Below are 22,132 nucleotides of genomic sequence, written 5' to 3' on the forward strand. Positions count from 1 at the left end.
CCCTTATTAAACTTTATAACATTAATTATTAAACATTAATGTTTGTTTCTCATAAAATGGTGTATATTTAATTTACATTTGATTATTATTTACGATTATTTAAGGCAAACACAAGTAAAACACAAATTCTTTTCATTTTAATGTTTATGTCTGGATTTAATTTCGATTTGCATGTGTTCAAAAATTTGCTACAATCTCTTTAAAGTAAACAAAATCAAAAATTTTATTTGGGGTTGGGGAATAAAAATTTTTTTTTGCATATTCGTAATCTCCAACCTCTAAAACATAGGAATCTGAAAAAAGTTTTTCAAAAAACTGCATTTTTCAAGGAGAGGCGCAAAACTGCATTAAGCCCCCAGGTTGGTACCAAAAGGGTTAAAATGACGATGATGATCATAATGGTTAATAGTGGTGGGGACAGTGGCCATATATAATGATGATAATGATGATGATATCTACTTACAGACATCCATTCCAAGGGCATTTGAATATGAGTGATCTTCGTGTGCGGTTGTCACAGTAAGTCTGACTTATTTTCTACTCTCTCTGTCTCTTTTTCTCTCTCTCTCTCTCTCACACACACACACACTCTTATGGTAACACAGTACACATCCTCTTGGCCACACTTATTGTTATATCCTTATGCCTCCAATATCATAGTATGGCTGACATTACAGTTCTATATTTAAGAGATGAAGAATTATGTACATTATTTACATTTGACGGATATTTGTCCTCATCTTGTTTGTTATTAACACAATGTTTTGGCTGATATACTCTCAAGCTTTCATCAGGTGTCTTGGGGAAATTTCAAACCTGGGTCCTCATTCCTAAGGTATTTTTCCATGTTATTATTATTATGGTCCCTGCCTGGAATCAAACTCGGAATCTTGGGGTTATTAGCCCGCACTCTTAACCACTCTACCAAGACACCTGATGAAGGTTGGAGAGTATATCAGCTGAAACGTTGTGTTAACAACAAACAAGATGAGGACAAGTATCCGTCAAATGTAAATAATGTACGGTTGTTATTGTCAACGATAGATAAAAAATACATTGTAACAGTGTATTAACAATACAAAATAGAAACAGCGGCAGTAACAAACGCAACGAACCAACATCCAACATCCTCACTCGAACTGTAAACTGTAACTGGACTTGGAAGACCAAACTACAAACTGCCAACTATGTCAGACCACTACTACTTATATGTAGTGGTCCTGTCTATTCTCATCAGAGGATGTTATACTCTTGCCACAACACTTATACATATTCACGTTTATCAGTATTCCACCACCCAAACTACACCACACCACACCATGTCACTAACTGCCACTGTAATGATTATTACAGTTCCATAGAATAGTGACTCTAATGCACAACTGCTCAGTGAAATACCTTCTACATCAGTGATGTTTAACTGGTGTCCATATGGCTCTCAGAGGTCCATATAAGATTTTGTTTTAAAAATTTATGTACAATAAATTGGTTATACATTTACAATACACAAAATATTGTAATAACGTTTTACACAATTTCTAATAATACTTAATTCTTAGTCTACAATAAAGTTTTTTTTAACCCTTTCATTACCGTATTTATTTTGAGATGCTCTGTGTTTCTGTCAATAACTTAGTTATCATTAAGCTAGTGTTAGGAATATGGATTGTGACTAAGGTTTGGTGGAAGATTTTAATTCAAAACTTATGAAAACAAGATGTTTGTACTCAGAGCCAGAGACAGTTTCAGCTGGGTTGGTAATGAAAGGGTTAAACATTAAATTGCTATAAGGGTCCAATAGAGTAAAAAAGGAATCAAAGGGGGTCCATAGGTAAAAAAGGGTTGAGAAACACTGTTCTACATGGTCACTCAACCCATTAGAAATAACAACCAAATCTCAACATATCACACCCTGCCATCTTTTTCTTGTTTTTTCTTTTATACAATTTTATCCCAAACATATCTTGAAGCCACTGTAGTGTAAGGAACTACAAAAAAGGAAAAGAAGGAGGTCTGCAAATTCAAAAGATGTTGATTGACATGAAATTTAAAAGTCTGAATATCATAGATTAGAGGAAAACAATATGGTTGTAGTGAGTTCCAGTGAGCAGAAGTTATTAGAAGAAAAGGTCTTAGGACTAAGAGGAAACTCTTAAAAGAAGATACATTGGAGGCATGCTGTAACAAAAGCTAAACAAGGCCTCACCACCAGTCATCTTACAGCATTAGGATAAAGATCCTTCCCAAGTCATATAAACTCAGAGGGTCAGTTTCTGGTGCATGTATTCCCCGCTGGACAGGATGCTGGTCAGTCACAGGAGAATGCATTTTTGCCAGCTGAGTGGACTGAAGCAATGTGAAATGAAGTATTTTGCTCAAGAACACAATGCATTGCCCGGTCCAGGAATTGAAACCACAAACTTACGATCATGAGTCCAACACCCTAACCACTAAGCCACGTGCCTCCACTCTTACAGCATTGCCAGAAACTAACACTACTTCACTATACAACAATACTAAACCCTTTCTAACCCCACTTGCTTTCCTGTACCATCAGTACTATGAAACCTAAGCTACACTGTACAACATTGCTATGCTCCCTCTAACACATCTGCTTTTCTCTCCCCATCAGCACCATGCAGAGCACAGAGAAGGGTAAGAAACTAAATGCTGCTGTGTCCCAAACCGGGAAATATGTTGTACAGACTGGCAAAGTATTTGGTGAGTAGACTCAGTATTTCTTCTTTCTCACTTTGTAGTTTTCGTCTTTCCCCTCCACTTTCCCATCTTCTCCTACTTACTTGTTTCTATTTCCTTTTTCTTCTCTTTCAATTTTCTTTCTCCTACTTATGCCTTTCCATTTTCCCATTTTTGTTTCATGGTGGTGATCATAATCATCGTCAGATAACTGGCTTGCCAGACCTCAGTCAAACCATTCAACCCATGCCAGCATGGAAAGCAGACACAAAAGAATGATGATGATGATGATGATAATTGTTGTTGTTTTGCTGCTATTACAACTGTCACCTTACCTGTTGCTTCATCTGCAGCCCAGGTGGAGTTCCATTCCAGAACATCATCATATACAACTCTGTCTGTGTGTGTGTGTGTGTGTGTTTGTGTGTGTGGTACTTGATATCCTTACTGGTGCTGGTGTCACGTAAAAGGTACCCAGTACACTTTGTATAGAAGTTAGCATTAAAAAGGGCATCCAGCCAGGCCCTTCGCTAGACTCCAAAATATTCTGGGTGAGCTCTAATTGTTGAAAACTGTATTTTCTAAATCTGGGAGTGCACATTTCGAATAGTGAATGGGGCTGTACTGTCCAATGCACCCTGTTAGTGATGGTCATGCATCCAGCCATAGAAACCATTCCAGAATAGATATTGTAGCATAGTACAGCTCCTGTTGACCTATCCAACCCACACCATCATGTAAAAGGGACATTGAATGAGGATGAGGATATATACAGGCATAGATGTGTGGTAAGAACCCTGCTTCCCAACCACATGGTTCCGAGTTTAGTCCCACTGCGTGGCACCTTGGCCAAGTGTCTTCTACTATAGCCTTGGGGCTGACCAAAAGCCTTGTGTGTGGATTTGGTGGACAGAAACTGAAAAAAGCCTGTCATATATATATATATATATATATATTTGTGTCTGTGTTTGTCCCTTCCCCCATCACTTGACAACCGATGCTGGTATGTTTACGTCTCCGTAACTTAGCGGTTTGGCAAAAGAGATCGATAGAATAAGTGCTAGGCTTACAAAGAATAAGTCCTGAGATCAATTTGTTCAACTAAATCCCCTTAAGATAGTACTCCAGCATGGCCACAGTCAAATGACCGACACAAGTAAAGGAATAAAAGAATGTATATGTATGTAAGTTATGGTATATTCCATTTGCCAATGGTCCTTCAGCAACAACACACCCTGATAAACTCAGTGACCACTACTAAATTCAGACCACGACAGACAGAGAGGATGTTTTTGAAGTTGAGAATTTGAACTTATGGAGACAACATTTACCTATTACCTGAGAAAACACAACCAGATCTCAAAATGCAGGGAAATGGTTGCATAATCAAATACCTGCACACCTGGAGAACTACATTGTGTAGAAAAAATTGTAATGATTGAAAATAGATGTCCAACCGTACTCCTTCTTTTTGGCTCCAAAATTTTGCAATTATATATATATCACTATATAATAAAAGGGTAAAAATCATTAATGATTTATACCAAGTGGTCAGCGTGGAAATAAAACCTCATAGGTACATTTTATAAATAATTATAACAAGAGCTTGGCTTGTGCCTCACCACACACTGAAAAATAGACGTCAAGAGACACTATTACTACTATAAGTTCTCCGAGAGAAACACACTACATAAAAGGCTAGCAAAAGAAAGAAAAGGAATCAAATTTTCAGTTAACCGTGTACATGATCGTGTTTTGGACTTAAAGTAATAAAAAACATTACCTTTTGCCTTCATTAGTGTCGGTACTCCTGGCATAAATGTACAAGTATTTAATTTAAGCCCGAAACACGATCATGTACGCAATTAACGGAAGTCTTGATTCGTTTTCTTTCTTTTGCTAGCCTTTTATGTAGTGTGTTTCTCTCAGAGAACTTATGGTAGTAATAGTGTCTCTTAACATCTATTTTTCAGTGTGTGGTAAGGCACAAGCCAAGCCCTTGTTATAATTATTTATATCACTGTATATTTATCATGATTCCTTTCAGCAATGAGTGTTCTCATATTTCATCTGTTCATTGTTCATTCATTTGAACAACTTCCTTAATGTGCAAGTGGTTGAGTATACCACAGACCTTTCTACTCTTAAAGTAGTCGAAACAGAATGTTTCTTTGCTGTTTTTTTTCATTTTCATTTGGACAAGGTTTTTCCAGGTTGTCATGCAACAATGAGATTGGTGCTATTAATGTACCTCTTGAACCTTTGTAAGTCAATACCTGCAGGAATAGTATTTCAGAGAGCCAACATTCTAGTGGGTGAAAGGCTATAATGATTAGTGCTGAGCCTGGGGGAGAGGTCACAACAAGGGTGACGTGAGGAGAGAAGAGGGTGGGTATAAAAGCTTGAGTGGAGACGACATGAGCCCAGCTTGCTCTGTTGAGTAGAGGCCATTTATAGTAGTGAGAGAAAAGGTAGAGAGAAGGAACAGTGTACCCATGGTGGGCCTGAGGCTGATGTACGTCTGTGACAGAAAATAAGCATGAGACTGTCTCACTGACACTTGTAATGTAACCCTTAAGTAGATTATTGCACAGGGCCTCATGCCATAAACTAAAATACTCGAGCAGACACAGTATCACACGATACATGACAAGGCTGGCTTTTTGAATTAGATGGAGCAGGTACAGATGTGGCTGTGTGGTTAAGAAGGTTATTTCCGAACCACATGGTTGAAGATTCAGTCCCACTGCATGCCACCTTGCATAAGTGTCTTCTGTTATAATTTTGGGTTAACAAAAGCCTTGTGAATTGATGGAGTTAACAGAAATTAAAAGGTACCCATTTTATGTGTTGCCGGTAGCACGTAAAAGGCACCAACTGATCATGGATGTTGCCAGCCTCCTCTGACCCCTGTGCCAGTGGCACATAAAAAGCACCGACTACACTCACGGAGTGGCTGGCGTTAGGATGGGCATCCAGCTGTAGAAATACTGCCAGCTCAGATTGAGCCTGGTGCAGTCTCCTGGCTTCCCAGACCCTGGTCAAACCATCCAACCCATGCTAGCATGGAAAACAGACGTTAAACGATGATGATGATATGTATATATATGCATGTGTGTATCTTTCTCAACACATAATTATTTTTAATTAGATTTTTTTTTTATGTTTCCTGCATTAAATACTCATTAACTATGATTGATGCTTTTTGCTTCATTCCAACATCTTTTCTGTTCACCTTTGTGTTTTTTTTTCTTCTCTTGCAGGTGGCGCCATCACCTCTGCTAAGTCAGCCATGAGCTCATGGTTCAGCAGTTTTACCACAGAATGGAAACACCCCGAAAAGGATGGAATAGATGATGATGTTAACTGTGATAGGGAAGAAGACAGCGATGGAAATGGGGATGGGGATGGAGATGGTGATGGTGCTGATGATGGGAATGTTAGTGGCAAAGATGATGGTGATGATGCTGGCAGTCAACATGACTGAATCTCTCTCTCTCTCTCTCACACACACAAACATTCTCTTTATTTCTCTCCTCCTGTCTTCATGCTTTCCCCTCTCCCTTTTCCTTTAAACACTCCATTCTCCCTCTCATCATCACTTACCATCTCTCCCTCTCCCTCTAGCCCTCTTCCATCTACATACACGCAACACACACACATACAAATACCTACAATGCCAGTTCATATTTTGGAATTGTTAATACAAAAATGAACTTCCATTTTACCCTCACCCCAATCTACAAGATGCAATTTCATAGCCAATGGCAGGTTGGAGATCAAGGGTCAGTGTGAATTTGCAACTTTTAGTGCTAGATATCTGGCCCAAGTCCCAGTTATGGGTGAGTTCTATTGAATTAATGCTACATTTGATGATAATAATTGTTAATAGCAATCATATCTAAATATCGCAAGACAGCTTCTTGAAGCTGAGCCGACCAGCTGGAGACCTAGGGCAAGATGGTTGGATTATTTCTGTAGTCTCAGTTGTTCATTTGTAGGAATTCAGCTGGAAAGTGTAATGATGGTTGCTTCGGATAGGACCCCATGGAAGAAGTGCCTAAGGACTCAACTGCCACCCAGGAATTAGTGGGCAGAGAAAAAAAATGGTCACAAATTTTTGGTAGACGGGTGAGGGTGGGGGAAGTGCAATACGGTTGATTAAATCAATCGACACAGTATATGACTGGTATTTACTTTATTCATACCCTACCCTGATTTTTACTTTATTCATACCCCACCCACTCACCCACCTCATCTCTAGAAATCCAAACAGCAAAGGTAACAATCGATGGGATTTGAACTGAGAATGTAACAGGATGTATTTAAACATGAATTCTGCCATTTGCTACTTTAATAATAATAATAATGATAATAATAATAGTGATAATAATGGTTTCAAATTTGACACAAGGCCAGCAACTTCGGAGGTGAGGATAACTCGATTACTTTGACCCCAGTACTCAACAGGCACTTAATTTATTGACCCTGAAAGGATGAAAGGCAAAGTCAACCTCAGCTGAATTTGAACTCAGAACATAAAGATGCCACTATGCATTTACCCAACATGCTAATGATTCTGCCAGCTTGTCACCTTATTAATAATGATAATTATTATTATTATTGTCATTGTTGTTGTGAAGGTGCATGGCTCAGTGGTTAGAGCATCGAGCTTATGATTGTGAGGTTGTGAGTTCGATTCCTGGACCGGGCTGCGTATTGTGTTCTTGAGCAAGACACTTTATTTCACGTTGCTCCAATTAACTTAGCTGTAGAAATGAGTTGTGACGTCACAGGTGCCAAGCTGCATCAGTCCCTTTGCCTTTCCCTTAGATAACATCAGTGGTGTGGAGAGGGGAGGCTGGTATGCATGAGCGACTAGTGGTCTTCCATAAACAACCTTGCCTGGACTTGTGCCTCAGAGGATAACTTTCTAGGTGCAATCCTGTGGTCATTCATGATCGAAGGGGGTCTCTTCCTCCTGTTGTTGTAATGTAGGCATAGGACCTATTTTGTGGAACAAAGCAGTCAATTAATTTATCCCCTAGATTTCACTTTCTCAGAATTTATCTTCTCAAACCTGGAAGGATGAAAGGCTAAGTTGATCCAAGCAGTGTTTGGAATTTAGAACATACTAAAGAGCTGGAACTATATCTTGTAGGCATTTTATCTGGTGTCTTTGACAATCAAGACTCTTCAATAACATTTTCTGTAATATTCCACAAGGATGATAAATGAGAGGATATTACAAGGACAAGTTACTATGGAGTTTAAATAGTGTTCATAAGTAATGTGATCTCTCACTGGAGTCTGTAGGTCATGTGATGTTTTAGTATTTATCATTATTAAGGCAGTAAGCTGGTAGAATCACAAGCATGCAGACAAAATGCTTGGCGACAGTACTTTCAGCTCTTTACATTCTGAATTCAAATTTCTCTGGAGTGGACTTTGCCTTTCATCCTTTGTGGGTAGTTAAAATAAATACCAGCTGAGCAGTGGGATTGATGTAACCGGCCAATCCCACAAAAATTTCAGGCCTTGTGCCTATATTAGAATATTTATCTATAAAGGTGTATTGGTTGGTGGGGAAGGGATCATGCTCATAGGAGACACCAGGCTAAATACTCTGCAGTATTTTTAGTTTTGTCAAATCTTGGTTCTGAGTTCTAATCCTTTTAAGTTAACTTTGTTGTTACTAACAACATCAGTCATCATAACACAGTAGTAACAACAATAGTAACAACAACAATAGTAGCAGTAGAAGTAACAGAAGCTGCAATCACAACAATCATCATCATCATCATCACCAATGCCAGCTTTCAGAAGAAGAAGAAGAAAATGAAAGAAGACATACACACATCCATAAACCAGAGATAACCTACTAACTACTTAAACATTGAGAGAGAGAGAGATCAATAAATTCATTTACTAGGAGGAATGTGGAGGCTCCAGTTTCTGACATCACCCTTCATTTGTCTGACAGTGAGGCAAGAAAATAAAAGGTGGACTTGTCCCTTGATCTGAAGGCAAGTAAAGTGTATCTAGCCCAAGAAATAACACCACTTTTTCTCCCTTTTCCTCATTCGGGAACAAACTGCCAGGCATGAAACATTAACCCTTCACTTGTTATGGACTGATTTTGTCAACGCTGATCCATCTCTAGTTTCCTTCTATTCTGGCTTTTACTGTACTTAAAAACTTTGAAATCATATCATGCTGTATCATGCCATATCATAATATTGTTGTATGTGTCCATTTGGTGACCAGCTGACTGACTGACCAAAGTCAGCAGCAGGAATATCTTAATGTCTTAATTAAAAGTACTGAAGAGAGAAAGCAGGTGGTTTTTTTTTCTTCTTTTTTCCCCCACTTTGTTCTCTTGTAGATGGAACCAGGGCAGACCAACATGTGAGTATTCAGTGCTCTGGCCCAGTTCTACCAAGTGCCAGTTAGGACTGTTTGCTGTATACTACCAAACAAAAGACATTGGTTTCAAATTTTGGCACAATGCCAGCAATTTTGGGGGAGGGGATGAGTATTAAATTGATGCCAGTGCTCAACTAGTATTTGTTTTAAGAGTTTTCCTTTATGGTCCTTTTTCGATATGACTCGACAAAATCGAAACACTTCAATTCGGCTGTTTCCGTGAAAGCACGTGTCTGTGTCTTGTCAACTGTCAGTTGATGAAATTGGAGGAAGAGAAGAAAGCTAAAGGGTTGTACATGCATGCTGCTTGTTCTTGTCTGTGCCTGTTCTGTTTTTGTGTTTTTATGTGTTGTGGAATATAGATATAATGAAATTATGCCCAGCTATGTCTCATTTTAAACTTGAAGAAAAAAAGCCTTGCGTTATTTTCAACATATCTGTTCGAGTTTAGTTGGCGACAATTCAACAGAGACAATGCTTTTATGAATTTCATAAAATGCATTAGGCAATATTATACTGTCTAATTTAAGCTTCAAGAATGTTTTTTATGAAATTCATAAAATGCGTTGTATAGTCCATCCTTTTCTCCATGCATGTTGCAATATTTCTGCTCTTTAGTGGTTAAAAAAAAAAACATGGACTACTATAATTGATTCTCGTTTTCTGCTTGGAAATTTACGGATTTTACATTACAGACATGAAGCAGGTAAGAACAAATATGCAAGGTTTTTTTTTCTTCAAGTTTAAAATGAGACATTGCTAGCATAATTTTGTTATATCTATATTCCACACCACATATTTACATAAAAACAGAACAGGTACACACACAGACAAGAACAAGCACACACACACATACAACCCATTAGCTTTCTTCTTCTCCTCCCATTTCGTCAACTGACAGTTGACAAGATACAGACATGTGCTTTCACTGAAACAGCCAAATTGAAGTGTTTTGATTTTGTTGAGTCATATCAAAAGAATACCTCCTTTATTCCCAAGCCAGCTCTAGACCTGCTGAACAAGCTTTAAATTGTGCTTGGCTCAGAGATATTGATCCTGCTAAAAGTTGTGATGAAAGAGTACAGCAGGGTCAGCACCGACCCCTTGCCGAAGCCTTGTGGAGCTTTGTTTTCACTCAATAAACACTCACAACGCTCATCTGGGAATCGAAACCGTGAGTTTGCTGCCCTAACCACTGGGCCATTGCACCTCCACATATAGATATATATGAAGCATGATTTGTTCGTGATCAGAAGCATTCGTAAACTGAGGTACTACTGTATTAAATAAATTTGAGAAAGACAAGAGGTAAAGTATGATTTATTCGTGACCAGAGTTGTTCAAAAACTGAGGTTCTACTGTAATTTCAACATGGCATGGTAGGTGGGGTTTGGGGAGAACTAGAAGAGGTAAACCACCATAGGATGGGCATAGGGAGGGGGGAATGGAGAGGAAGTCATATATTTGGACCATGCATGTCAGACCAGATCTGGAGTACACCAAAATAATGGTGGTCAGAAGGGTTTTCACTTTTTGACTGTTGAGTAACAGCAATTCAAAATCTTATGTTTATCAATAAAATTCTATTTAGAAACTTACTATTTTTAAATCTCACAACATGAGATATTCAACAACAGTACTTTATAGTAAAGATTGTTTGCCAACATAACATGGTAGTCCTGGTCTAGGACAAATGTTGCTGTAATTTATCCTCAGAAGACATCATCATATAGCCATCACAGTCAATCAGGAAATGATGGATTCTGTTATAGTTTGGATTTAATCTTTTATTCTTTTATTTGTTTTAATCATTTGACTGCGGCCATGCTGGAGCACCGCTTTTAGTCAAACAAATCAACCCCAGGACTTATTCTTTGTAAGCCTAATACTTATTCTATCGGTCTCTTTTGCCAAACTGCTAAGTTACAGGGATGTAAACACACCAACATCAGTTGTCAAGCGATGCTGTGGGGACAAACACAGACACACAAACATATACATATAGATATATATATGACAGGCTTCTTTCAGTTTCCGTCAACTAAATCAATTCACAAGGCTTTGGTTGGCCTGATGCTATGGTAGAAGACACTTCCCCAAAGTTCCACGCAGTGGGACTGAACCCAGAACCATGTGGTTGGTAAGCAAGCTTCTTACCACACAGCCACTCCTGCGTTTGTATAAAAATCTTATATTTTTATTTGGTAATGGGGATAGTTGCAGTAATATGACAAAAGTTTTATGCTTGCATAGACCCAAATTATATAAATAAAATTTAAAACATACAGATATTAAATTAAAACACACACATATATACACAGGTACAATAAACACTGAAAATGTACAGAAAAGAGATTCCATCAACTGCCAGGTGGGTAAGCTAGAGGTAGTAGGTAGCTTCATTATCCAAATGACCAAGTTAGTAGTGGAGCTGGATGCTCTGAGAGCGTTGCTGTGAGAATAAGAATAGGCTGGGCAAAGTTCAGAAAGCTCCTATCTTGGCTGGCAACAAAGGTAGATTGTATGATAACTGTGTGTGAACAGCTATGCTACACAGCAGTGAAACATGGGCTGTGACTACAGAGGACATTCATAGGTTTCAAAGAAATGAAGCTAGTTTGCTTCATTGGAGTGCAATGTCAGTGTGCATATACGACAGAGTGTAAGCATCTTGAGAGAAAAGTTTGTCATAAGAGGCATCAGATGTGATGTGCAAGAGAGATGACTGCACTGGTATGGTCATGTGATGTGTATGGACAGCTGTGTAAAGAAATGCTGATCGCTAACTGTGGAGGAAACCTGTGGTAGAGGTAGACCCAGGAATACATGGGACAAGGTGGTGAAGTATGATCTTCGAACTTTGGGCCTCAAAGAGGCAATGACTTGTGACTGAGACCTTTGGTTATATGCTGTGCTTAAGAAGACCCATCAATCCGAGTGAAATCACAGTTGTGGCCGATACTGGTGTCACGCAAATGGCACCCATACTGGTGGCACATGAAAAACTCCTTTTGAGTGTTGAGCCTCACGCAAGCAATGACGAATGACCGAGACCTTTGGCATTATGCCATGGTTGAGAAGAAGATCCAGTCATGGCAGATACTGATGTCATCCAAATGGGACCCCTGTCAGTGGCATATAAATACACCTGTTACACTCTCAGAGTGGTTAGTGTTAGGAAGGGCATCCATCTGTAGAAACCATGCCAAATCAGACTGGCATCTGGTGCAGCCTTCCACCTTGCCAGCCCTGGTCAAACTGTCCGACCCATGCCAGCATGGACAACAGACATTAAATGAATGAATATATATATATATGCCATGATAGATCGTTAGCTCCTACACGCATTTTTTCTCTCCTTTTTTTTCCTGTGTATCTTTCTGTCGAAAAGCGTAGGCTCAAAACGTAAAAGACTTGTTCTATTTCTATTCCTGAGCACCATAGTAATATATTTGTTTGTTTGTACTTCACCTGCCTTCGTCTTTTGTTTATTTTCGTAAACTTTCCCGTTATATATATATATATATATACACGGGGGTGGTTGGTGTTAGGAAGGACATCCAGCCATAAAAACCATGCCAAAACAAACACTAAGCCTGGTGCAGTCTTCTGCTTGGCCAACTCCTATCAAACCATCCAACCCATGCCAGCATGGAAAGCAGACGTTAAATGAGGATGATATCATCATCATCATCATCATCGGTTGACTTCTGCTTTCCATGCTGGCATTGGTTGGACAGTTTGACTGAGGACTGGCGAGCCAGATGGCTGTACCAGGCTCCAATCCGATCTGGCAGAATTTCTAGAGCTCGATGCCCTTCCTAACGCCAACCACTCCGAGAGTGTAGTGGGTGCTTTTACGTACCACCGTCATGAGGGCCAGTCAAGCAGTACTGGCAAAGGCCATGCTCAAATGGTGTTTTTTACGTGCCACCTGCACAGGAGCCAGTCCAGCGGCACTGGCAACAACCTTGCTCGAATGTTGCTTTTCACATGCCACCGGCACAGGTGCCAGTAAGGCAATGCTGGTAACGATCACACTCAAATGGTGCTTCTTGTGTGCCACCGGCACGGGAGCCAGTCAGTGACCCTGGCAACAATCACACTCGGATGGTGCTCTTAACATTCCACTAGCATGGATGCCAGTCATGCGGTACTGTCATCAAATTTGATTTCAATTTCATTTGCCTCAACAGGTCTTCACAAGCAGAGTTTAGTGTCCAATGAAGGAAAGGTACATGTAAGTGGACTGGTTACACCACTGGCATAGGCCACGGGTTATGGTCTTACCTGGCTTGTCGGGTCTTCTCAAGCACAGCATATCTATCTATATATATATATATATATATATATATATTACTCAAACTCTTTTACTTATTTCAGTCGTTTGACTGTGCCCATGCTGGAGTACCACCATTTGTCAAGCAAATGCTGGAGCACCTCTTTTAGTCAACCCCAGGACTTATTCTGTGTAAGCCTAGTACTTATTCTATCGGTCTCTTTTGCCGAACTGCTAAGTTACAGAGACGTATACACACCAGCATCGGTTGTCAGGCAATTTTGAGGGAATAAACACAGACACACAAACCCACACACATATATGTACGATGAGCTTCTTTCAGTTTCCGTCTATCAAATCCACTCACAAGGCTTTGGTCAGCCTGAAGCTATAGTAGAAGACACTTGCCCAAGGTGCCATGCAGTGAGACCGAACCCAGAACCAAGTGGTTCATATATATGTATATATATGTATATATATATATATATAAGAACGCAAGTGGAGTTGAGTTTAAACATTCAAAACATTTGTTTCAGCATAATCTTTTTATTGATAAATAATTTTATCATTACAATTACATTATGAAAAACACCCACTATCATGAGGTGATTTTAAACATAGATAGGATAAGAAAATCTAAACCAACCCACTTTTCGAAGCCATTAACAATGCGAGTAAGTGGTGCAAAAAAAAATAAAACACAAAGATGAGATTAAAATAAACAAACAGTGGGAAATAGCTTGGGAAAGAATGTTTTTTTACATTTCAAGCAGTCACTCTTCTTTTGAAAGCTAGAACAGACATGGAGAGAAAAGAGCAGAAAATGTAAAATGGAGAAATAGAAACTCATGTTTATGCAACTATCACGACATATATATATATATATATATATATATATATATATATATATATATATATATATATATATATATATATGTGTGTGTGTGTGTGTGTGTGTGTATGTATATATATATATATATATACATAAACATATATACGTCGCTAAAGTGAAGAAGGGCACTAATGAGCACCAGCATTGCTAGAAATAAGAGTCAAAACAGCTCAATAGCCACAGAAACACTGTCTTAATGAGCTGACAAGGGAGACAAACTCCCTACGTTTGCAGACAGAGCTAGATCACCAATGATTTCACATTTTGATGCTTAAAGCTCATCAGTGGCTCTCACCATGCCTGAGGTTAAACTCATTTTACTTTGTCAGCTTATAAGATTTCAATGGAATGATTATATATATGTATATATATATTTTGCTACATGGACACTATTTCGTTTTGCAACCATAATGTACTACCTAATATGTTACAGATTTACAAGTCAATACTGTATTTTACTTGGTGTTAGCAGTGCAATATTCTCTCTTGGAAGTTTATAGATTTTCTATAGAATTCAAAGCCAGCACTGCAAGTTATGTTTTGTATACAGATATGTCTACGTAAACTGTATGACTGATATGCTGATGACCTTGCTCTTATAGCAGAATTGGAGAAGGAATTTCATGTATGGAGGCAAAACCTGAAATCAAAGGGCCTTAAAGTTAATCTAGTGAAGACCAAAGTTGCTGTTAGCAAGAAAACTCTCTTTCTGTTGGGTAAACGGCCATGCTCAGTATGTAGGAAGAATTGTTGGAAGAAATTCCATTCTTCGCACCCAGTAGAAGTTATAGGCACAAGAGGTACAGTGAAACCACAGGTAGGTTAACAGAGAAAGTTTGCTTCAGATTTGCAGGAACAATGAGCACTAAGGACCCATGGAAATTAGACTCTCTCGAGGTTGTAGATAGTTTCTGTTACCTAGGTGACCAAATTAGCAGTGATGAAAGATACTCAGAAAGTATTGTTGCTAGAATAAGAATAGGATGGAGGAAGTGCAGACAGCTATTACCTCTGCTGACAACAAAATGACTCTCTCTCAGAGTGAAAGGCAGACTGTATGAGGTTTGTCTACTAACAGTATACTCCATGGTAGTGAGACATGGGCTCTGAATGCAGAGGATATGAGTAGACTACAGAGCAATGAAGTTAGTGTGCTTGTACAACAAAGTGCAAATGTGCCGAGAGAAAAGTTAGGTGTAAGAGGAATCAGATGCAGTATGCGAGAGAGAAGATTATGTTGGTTTGGACATGTGATGCATATAAATGAAGACAGTTGTATAAAGAAGTACTGATCACTGAAATTGGATGGCACCTGTGAAAGAAGGAGACCCAGGAAGACATGGAATGAAGTACCTTGAGAGTATACCCTCGTACATCACCATCTTCTCTCTTGCTCCCTCTCACTTTTGCTCTCTCTCTCTCTCTTCCTCTAACTGGGGTAACCATGTATCTTCTCTGCAGCAAGACACTTGCCCCTGTCCCTCTGTCACACTCTAACCCCTCATCACTTGGCACAAAGCCATCTCCTTCAACACCTACCCCCTCTGAAAGGATCTTGTCTTGCAAGTTACTTGGTGACCTTGTTAGTGTAGGTGTCACAAAAAAATCATCCAGTCCACTCTGTAAAGTGGTTGGCATTAGGAAGGGCAGCCACCATGTGCCGGTGGCACATAAAAAGCACCATCTGAACATGGCCGATGCCAGCACCGCCTTGACTGTCTTCCATGCTGGTGACATGTAAAAATCACCAACCAATCGTGGCTGTTGCCAGCCACCTCTGGCCCCTGTGCTGGTGGCACGTAAAAAGCACCCACAGAGTGGTTGGCATTAGGAAGGGTATCCAGCTGTAGAAACACTGCCAGATCAAACTGGAGCCTGGTGCAGCCTCCTGGCTTCCCAGACCCTGGTCGAACCATCCAACCCATGCTAGCATGGAAAACGGATGTTAAACGATAATGATGATTTACTGATCAGACAGGAAATTTTCTTATATATTCTAGCAAAGACAGTTTGAACTTTATATCTCCAGTAAAGCTGAAATAGTATTTTCTTTCTTTAAAACTGTTTCCTTTTGAAAATAAATCTAAATTTTTAAGTTATACTATCTGAAATAAAGTTCTTTTCCAAATATTGGTTTCAAATTTTGGCACAAGGCCTGGAAAACTAGGGGAACAGGGCTTGTTGATTATATAGTGGGCCCCATGTTCCACTGGTTCTTATTTTTATGAACCCTGAAAAAATAAAAGGTAAAGCTGACCGTACTAGAATTTGAACTCAGAACATTAAAATGGACAAAATGCTACTAAGCATTTTCCCCAGCATGCTAATGATTCTGCCAGCTCGCTGTTTTAGTCTGTCTAGATATTAACCATAAAAGTCATTTACAAATTGAAAAGTTAAAAAAAGAAAATGATTAAAAAGACTGTTTTGTATCTAAAATCACTTTGGGAATGCGATCACATGATCGATCAGACTATTGAATGTTGTTATACATCACTGGTCACAATGCGCTTTGCATCGTTTTAGCTTTAGATCTAATATCCTCCCTAACCAGAAAGCTTGTATGTTGCAGTGTTACTCATTTACAGCTGAGTGGACTGGACCAACGTGAAATTAAGTGTTTTGCTTCTGAACACAATGCACTGCTTGGTCTTGGAATTCTACCCACAGTCTTGCAAACATCTATTTTGTGAATGTAAGAAGAAATAGGAAGGAAAAAAAGCTTTGTAGGTACCGCTATGGTTTTGTTCCGAAGAAGCTCGTATTGCAAGCCATGCGGTTTCAGGTTCAGTCCCACTACATGGCATCTTAGGCAAGTATCTTCTACAATAACCGTAGACTAACTAATGCCTTTTTTTATTTTTGTTTGTCATTTGACTGCGGCCATGCTGGAGCACCACCTTTAGTTGAACAAATCAACCACTGGACTTATTCTTTGTAAGCCTAGTACTTATTCTATCAGTGTCTTTTGTCGAGCTGCTAAGTTACAGGGATGTAAACACACCAACATCAGTTGTCAAGCAATGATGGTAGGGACAAACACAGATACACACATATATATATATATATATATATGTGTATACAATGGGCTTCTTTCAGTTTCCATCTACCAAATCCACTCACAAGGTTTTGTGACATTTGCCCAAGGTGTTACTGAACCTGGAACCATGTGGTTGGGAAGTAAGCTTCTTACCACACAGCCACTCCTGCCAGATGGCAACTGTGTGAAGGCCAATAGAAATACACACACACATTCTGTTGTGCCTTGGTTTATGAATACCACTTTTCACAAACAAATCGGTTTATGAATAATTTTTCAAACATAAAATGTCTCAGGTGACAAACATTGCCTGAGTAATGAACACACAAGCTGACAACAGTGACTGGTGACAAGCTGGGATTATCAGCAGGAATGTGTCAGTTGCTGTCTAGCTTTTGCTTGGTGCATACATATCCCTGCTTGGCCTTGCCATGCTTTCTTCTCAAGGAGAAATAGTTTCAGGTTATGAACATGTCAGATAATGAAAGGCCTTCGTTCCACCTGTCATTGCTTGGCAACCAGTTTTGATCTGTTTACACACCTGTAACTTAGATTTTGGGCAAAGAGACCAATTCAACAAGTACATCAGCAGTATCATTTAACATCCGTTTTCCATGCTGGCATGGGTTGAACAGCAAGGCCAGGGTCCACACCAAGATCCATTGTCAGTTTTGGCAAAATCTCTACATCTGGATGCCCTTCCAAATGCCAACCACTTTACAGAGTGTACTGGGTGCTTTTTATGTGGAACTAGTGGCACCAAACTTAAAAATAAGTCCTGGGGGTTGATTAGTTTAACCCCTCCAAAGCAGTGCTTCTGTATGGCTGTAGTCCAGTGACTGAAACAAGTAAAAGATAAAAGATTTAAAACATTTATTACAGCAATAAATCTTAAGAAATGATAGACCTGGTTGTAAAGTTTAAAAGTTTGCTTTACAACCATGTTGATTCAAGTTCAATCCCATAATGCAGCAGCTTGGGCCAAAGGAAAAGAAGCCTGTTGTATATATATATATGTATTTATGTGTGCATGCTTATATGTATGAATTAATGTGTCTATGTATGTATGAATGCATGTGTGCATATATATATATACATCAATTAATGCGTGTGTGTGTGTGAGAGAGTATTAATATGTGTGTATGCTTGTATGTATGAGTGTACTATGAATGTATGTGTGTATACGTGTATTTTTGAATTATGTATGAGTGTATGCCTGTGTGTGTGTGTCTCCTTGTTTTTTAAATCTAAAATCAAGCTTCTCTGTCATACAGTGAATGTTATACACAACCGTCATATAAGCACCGATTGCTTGCAATCTTTTGTGAAAACATTCAAATTAATGAAAAATATTTCCTCGCTTGGAAACAGGTGAAAATTGGTAACAAAATTATTCCAAAAGGTATTCAGTACCTCAACGAATCTCATTCTATCCATGAAAGCATGGAAAAAGCATACAAATATATTAGTGCACACACATGTATTGGATTTATAAGTATACACACATGTATGTATATATATATATATAGCAGTTCAGCAAAACAGACCGATAGAATAAATACTAGGCTTACAAAGAATAAGTCCTGGGGTCAATTTGTTCGACTAAAGGCAGTGCTCCAGCATGGTCAGTCAAGTAAAAAAATTTATATATACACATATATATACATACATATGCACATATATATATACATATACTTATATATATACACGCACACACATATGTATATGTGTATATATATATATATATACACACATACATATATATATGTATGATCCATTCTTGTTGCTTATTTTTTGGTTTACATATATATATATATATATATACATACACACACGACAGTCTTCCACAGTTTCTGTCTACCAAATCCCCTCTCAAGGCTTGGATCAGGCTAAAATAGAAGACGCTTGCTCAAGGTACAACGCAGTAGGACTGAACCCGAAACCATGTGGTTGGGAAGCAAACTTGTGGTCACATAGTCACACCACTACCTATACATATCTCTTTATAATATATATATACATACAAGCACGCGCGCCAAGTTAGAGATGCGTAAAACGCAAGACGAAGATAACAAAAAAAAACACAAAGGAAGTAAGGGGTGGGAGGGAAGAAGGCGGCAGAGGAATTGAGTTGTGCATTAATTAAATAAGATAGTTGTGTCTCTCAGTAATAACATTTGCCGCAACCACCATCATGTCGAACAAAGAGAGAGAGAGAATACAAGAGAAAGTACTGTAGCAGTTCCAACAGCTAGAATAATTTTACATGCTGACTGACATCAATAAGGCGGGACTAATGTTTGTAGTATCAGACGTGTTTCAATAGATGGTCGTAGCCGAATAGTCTATTAGCATCTCTGATTGGTTAAAATGTTTCTCAGTATGAGCCTTCACTTTGTGAACGCTATATGAATAAGCACGGTCGATGCTTCCTCGCGCTATACAAGCCGTGGCGTCTAAGCTGCACACTGATTGGTTAAAATTGCTTTTGTAAGCGTCAGTCGGCTGGAGCCTATCGGAAGGTATTTAAAGGAAAATTTCAGCCATTTTACTACAGTTGTTAATTGAGAAACACCGTAGCTAAACCAAAATATGTCAGGACGTGGTAAAGGAGGTAAAGTGAAGGGAAAGAGCAAGACCCGGTCGTCTCGTGCCGGACTTCAGTTTCCAGTCGGCAGGATCCATCGTCTACTCCGCAAGGGTAACTACGCCCAGCGTGTTGGTGCCGGTGCCCCAGTCTACCTGGCTGCCGTGATGGAGTACTTGGCCGCAGAAGTGTTGGAATTGGCAGGTAATGCTGCCAGGGACAACAAGAAGTCTCGAATCATCCCCCGTCACTTGCAGTTGGCTATCCGCAACGACGAGGAATTAAATAAACTCCTGTCTGGAGTGACCATTGCCCAGGGAGGTGTCTTGCCCAACATCCAGGCCGTCCTTCTACCAAAGAAGACACAGAAGGCTGCCAAGTAAAAAAAAAAAAGAAATGGAGAAAAAGAAACGAGTCGTGGCACCAATCTTGCTGTTAAAGCATCAATCAATCCAACGGCCCTTCTAAGGGCCACCCATGTCTTCATGAAAGTTTTGTCATGGTCCCTATCGTCATTTTGCGATATACTTTTTTTCACTTATATTTCATGCCTTTTAAATTCACTTGACTCTCTTCAGTATTTTCACTTAAAAGAACTTTTTTTCCCTCGAAGACTTAAGACCAATAACTTTTTCTAGGGTCAAGACCTCCCTCATCTTTCTTCAGAAGAGGATAATAGGGGAACAAATGTGATACTAACATTCTGAACTTTTTTGACTTTGATTCTGTATATTACAGAAAAGAGCTTATTCAGCTTGGAATCGTAAAAAGATGTTTTCCGAAAACAGATCAGTGCTAAATGTTTTTTTCGTCTTTTTTTTTTTTTTTGTGCTGTGTGACCCTCTTACAGATATAATAATTCCACCTCCATAGAACCAATATAAACACCATTCATTCTATACACAACAATCTCTCCTCTTTATTACTACACGTGATTTTTGTCTTAATTGTAAACAAATATTATAAATGTAAACATTCTCACCTCCACTCTCTTCCCAGCATCGGACCAAGTATCTTCATTGATCACACAGGAACTTAACACGGAATATTTTATATAATGTACGTTTTACAAAAATATATATTTCATACATTCTTCTAGGTTCGATATTTGGCTCAATTCAAGCTCGAGTTTACAATCTAAGAAGACATCCCTATGGCTTTGTACCAATGTTCTGTCCATTTTTATTAATAGACATGCATTTTTGCAATTGCCAATATTCTCTGCCCATTTAATTCTGTAAGAGTTTCAACGTAACGATTTTTTTAGTTTTTCGGCAAATAAAGTTTTTGTTATGGTCATTATTATTCATATTGTCATTGCGAGTTCATATCGTGTCGATTGTTCACATGTAAACCATATATATATACAAACATATTGTCAGTAAATCATAAATCCGAAAGAGAAACAGATTCTAAGTTATAAAAGCAGTAGAGTAATTAAAGATAATTAACGACCGGTCTGTGGGGTTACCCTGGATTTCGCGGCCATAAAACGCTTAGCTTTACGGTTTTTCTTTAGACCCTAATGACCGATCTGAAGAAAGCTAAACGCTTTATGCGAACTCCATAGACCGACCACAACTAATATATATATATATAACACAGTTCAAAATTTGAATTTAAACTAGTAAACGTATCACTTCAATATGTCCTTTAAAAACAAAAATAAGTTCATCTTTTTCTTCTATATTCTGTAATTTTTTTTGTTCTGTCTGTCTTATAATCAACTTTTTTTCTGATTTCGGCTGAGTTTTCCTTTTATTCATTCTCTTTATTGAAATAACCGTTTCTGTCCACCTTCTATGATTAAAAAATAATACTGCGTCATAAGTGCGAACCGGTCCTCCTTCAGTGTGGTGGTACCAGCTGGTATTTTGCATACCTTGTATCCTTCAAGCTGTTTTCTCCCAGGACCAATACAGTATTTTCATACATCTATAGATTCTATCATTTGCTTGTTTCCGTCATGCTGGAGCACTGCTTCGAAAGAATTTAGTCAAACAAAATGATCGCAGTACTTACGAGATTTTTTTTTTCGAATCGGATACTTATTTTATCAGTCTCTTGCTAAGTTACGAGGGACAAACCAACATCGGTTGTCAAGCACTGGTAGTGGGGGGTTGCAAGAATCTATCTGGCACGCGTGTGTGTGTATGTGTGTGTATATATATATATATATATATATAATGCACACAATGGGCTTCATTCATT

General features: G+C 38.7%; 2 protein-coding genes across 3 annotated transcripts in view; both read left to right on the forward strand.

Moving 5' to 3' along the window:
* Positions 1-6,797, forward strand: part of LOC115216442 (late secretory pathway protein AVL9 homolog) — a 48,998-nt gene extending 42,201 nt beyond the window's left edge. Inside the window, exons 12-14 of one of the 2 annotated variants that reach the window (XR_003882076.2) lie at positions 466-519; positions 2,633-2,721; positions 5,961-6,014. Coding sequence is in view for 1 of the 2 variants with exons in the window: in XM_029785781.2 (XP_029641641.1) it covers positions 466-519; positions 2,633-2,721; positions 5,961-6,184 (367 nt within the window). In the remaining variant the exon portion in view is untranslated. Of the gene's footprint in view, positions 1-465; positions 520-2,632; positions 2,722-5,960 lie in introns of both variants that reach the window. The other variant, XM_029785781.2, reaches the window with a different exon arrangement.
* A 13,075-nt stretch (positions 6,798-19,872) lies between these two features.
* LOC115216616 (histone H2A) lies at positions 19,873-21,220 on the forward strand. The gene has a single exon (XM_029786096.2). It carries the CDS (start codon positions 19,927-19,929, stop codon positions 20,302-20,304), a length of 378 nt encoding a protein of 125 aa, XP_029641956.1. The 5' UTR covers positions 19,873-19,926; the 3' UTR covers positions 20,305-21,220.
* The last annotated feature ends 912 nt before the right edge of the window (positions 21,221-22,132 follow it).

The sequence above is a fragment of the Octopus sinensis genome, linkage group LG10, assembly GCF_006345805.1.
Source record: "Octopus sinensis linkage group LG10, ASM634580v1, whole genome shotgun sequence".
Classification (NCBI taxonomy): domain Eukaryota; kingdom Metazoa; phylum Mollusca; class Cephalopoda; order Octopoda; family Octopodidae; genus Octopus; species Octopus sinensis.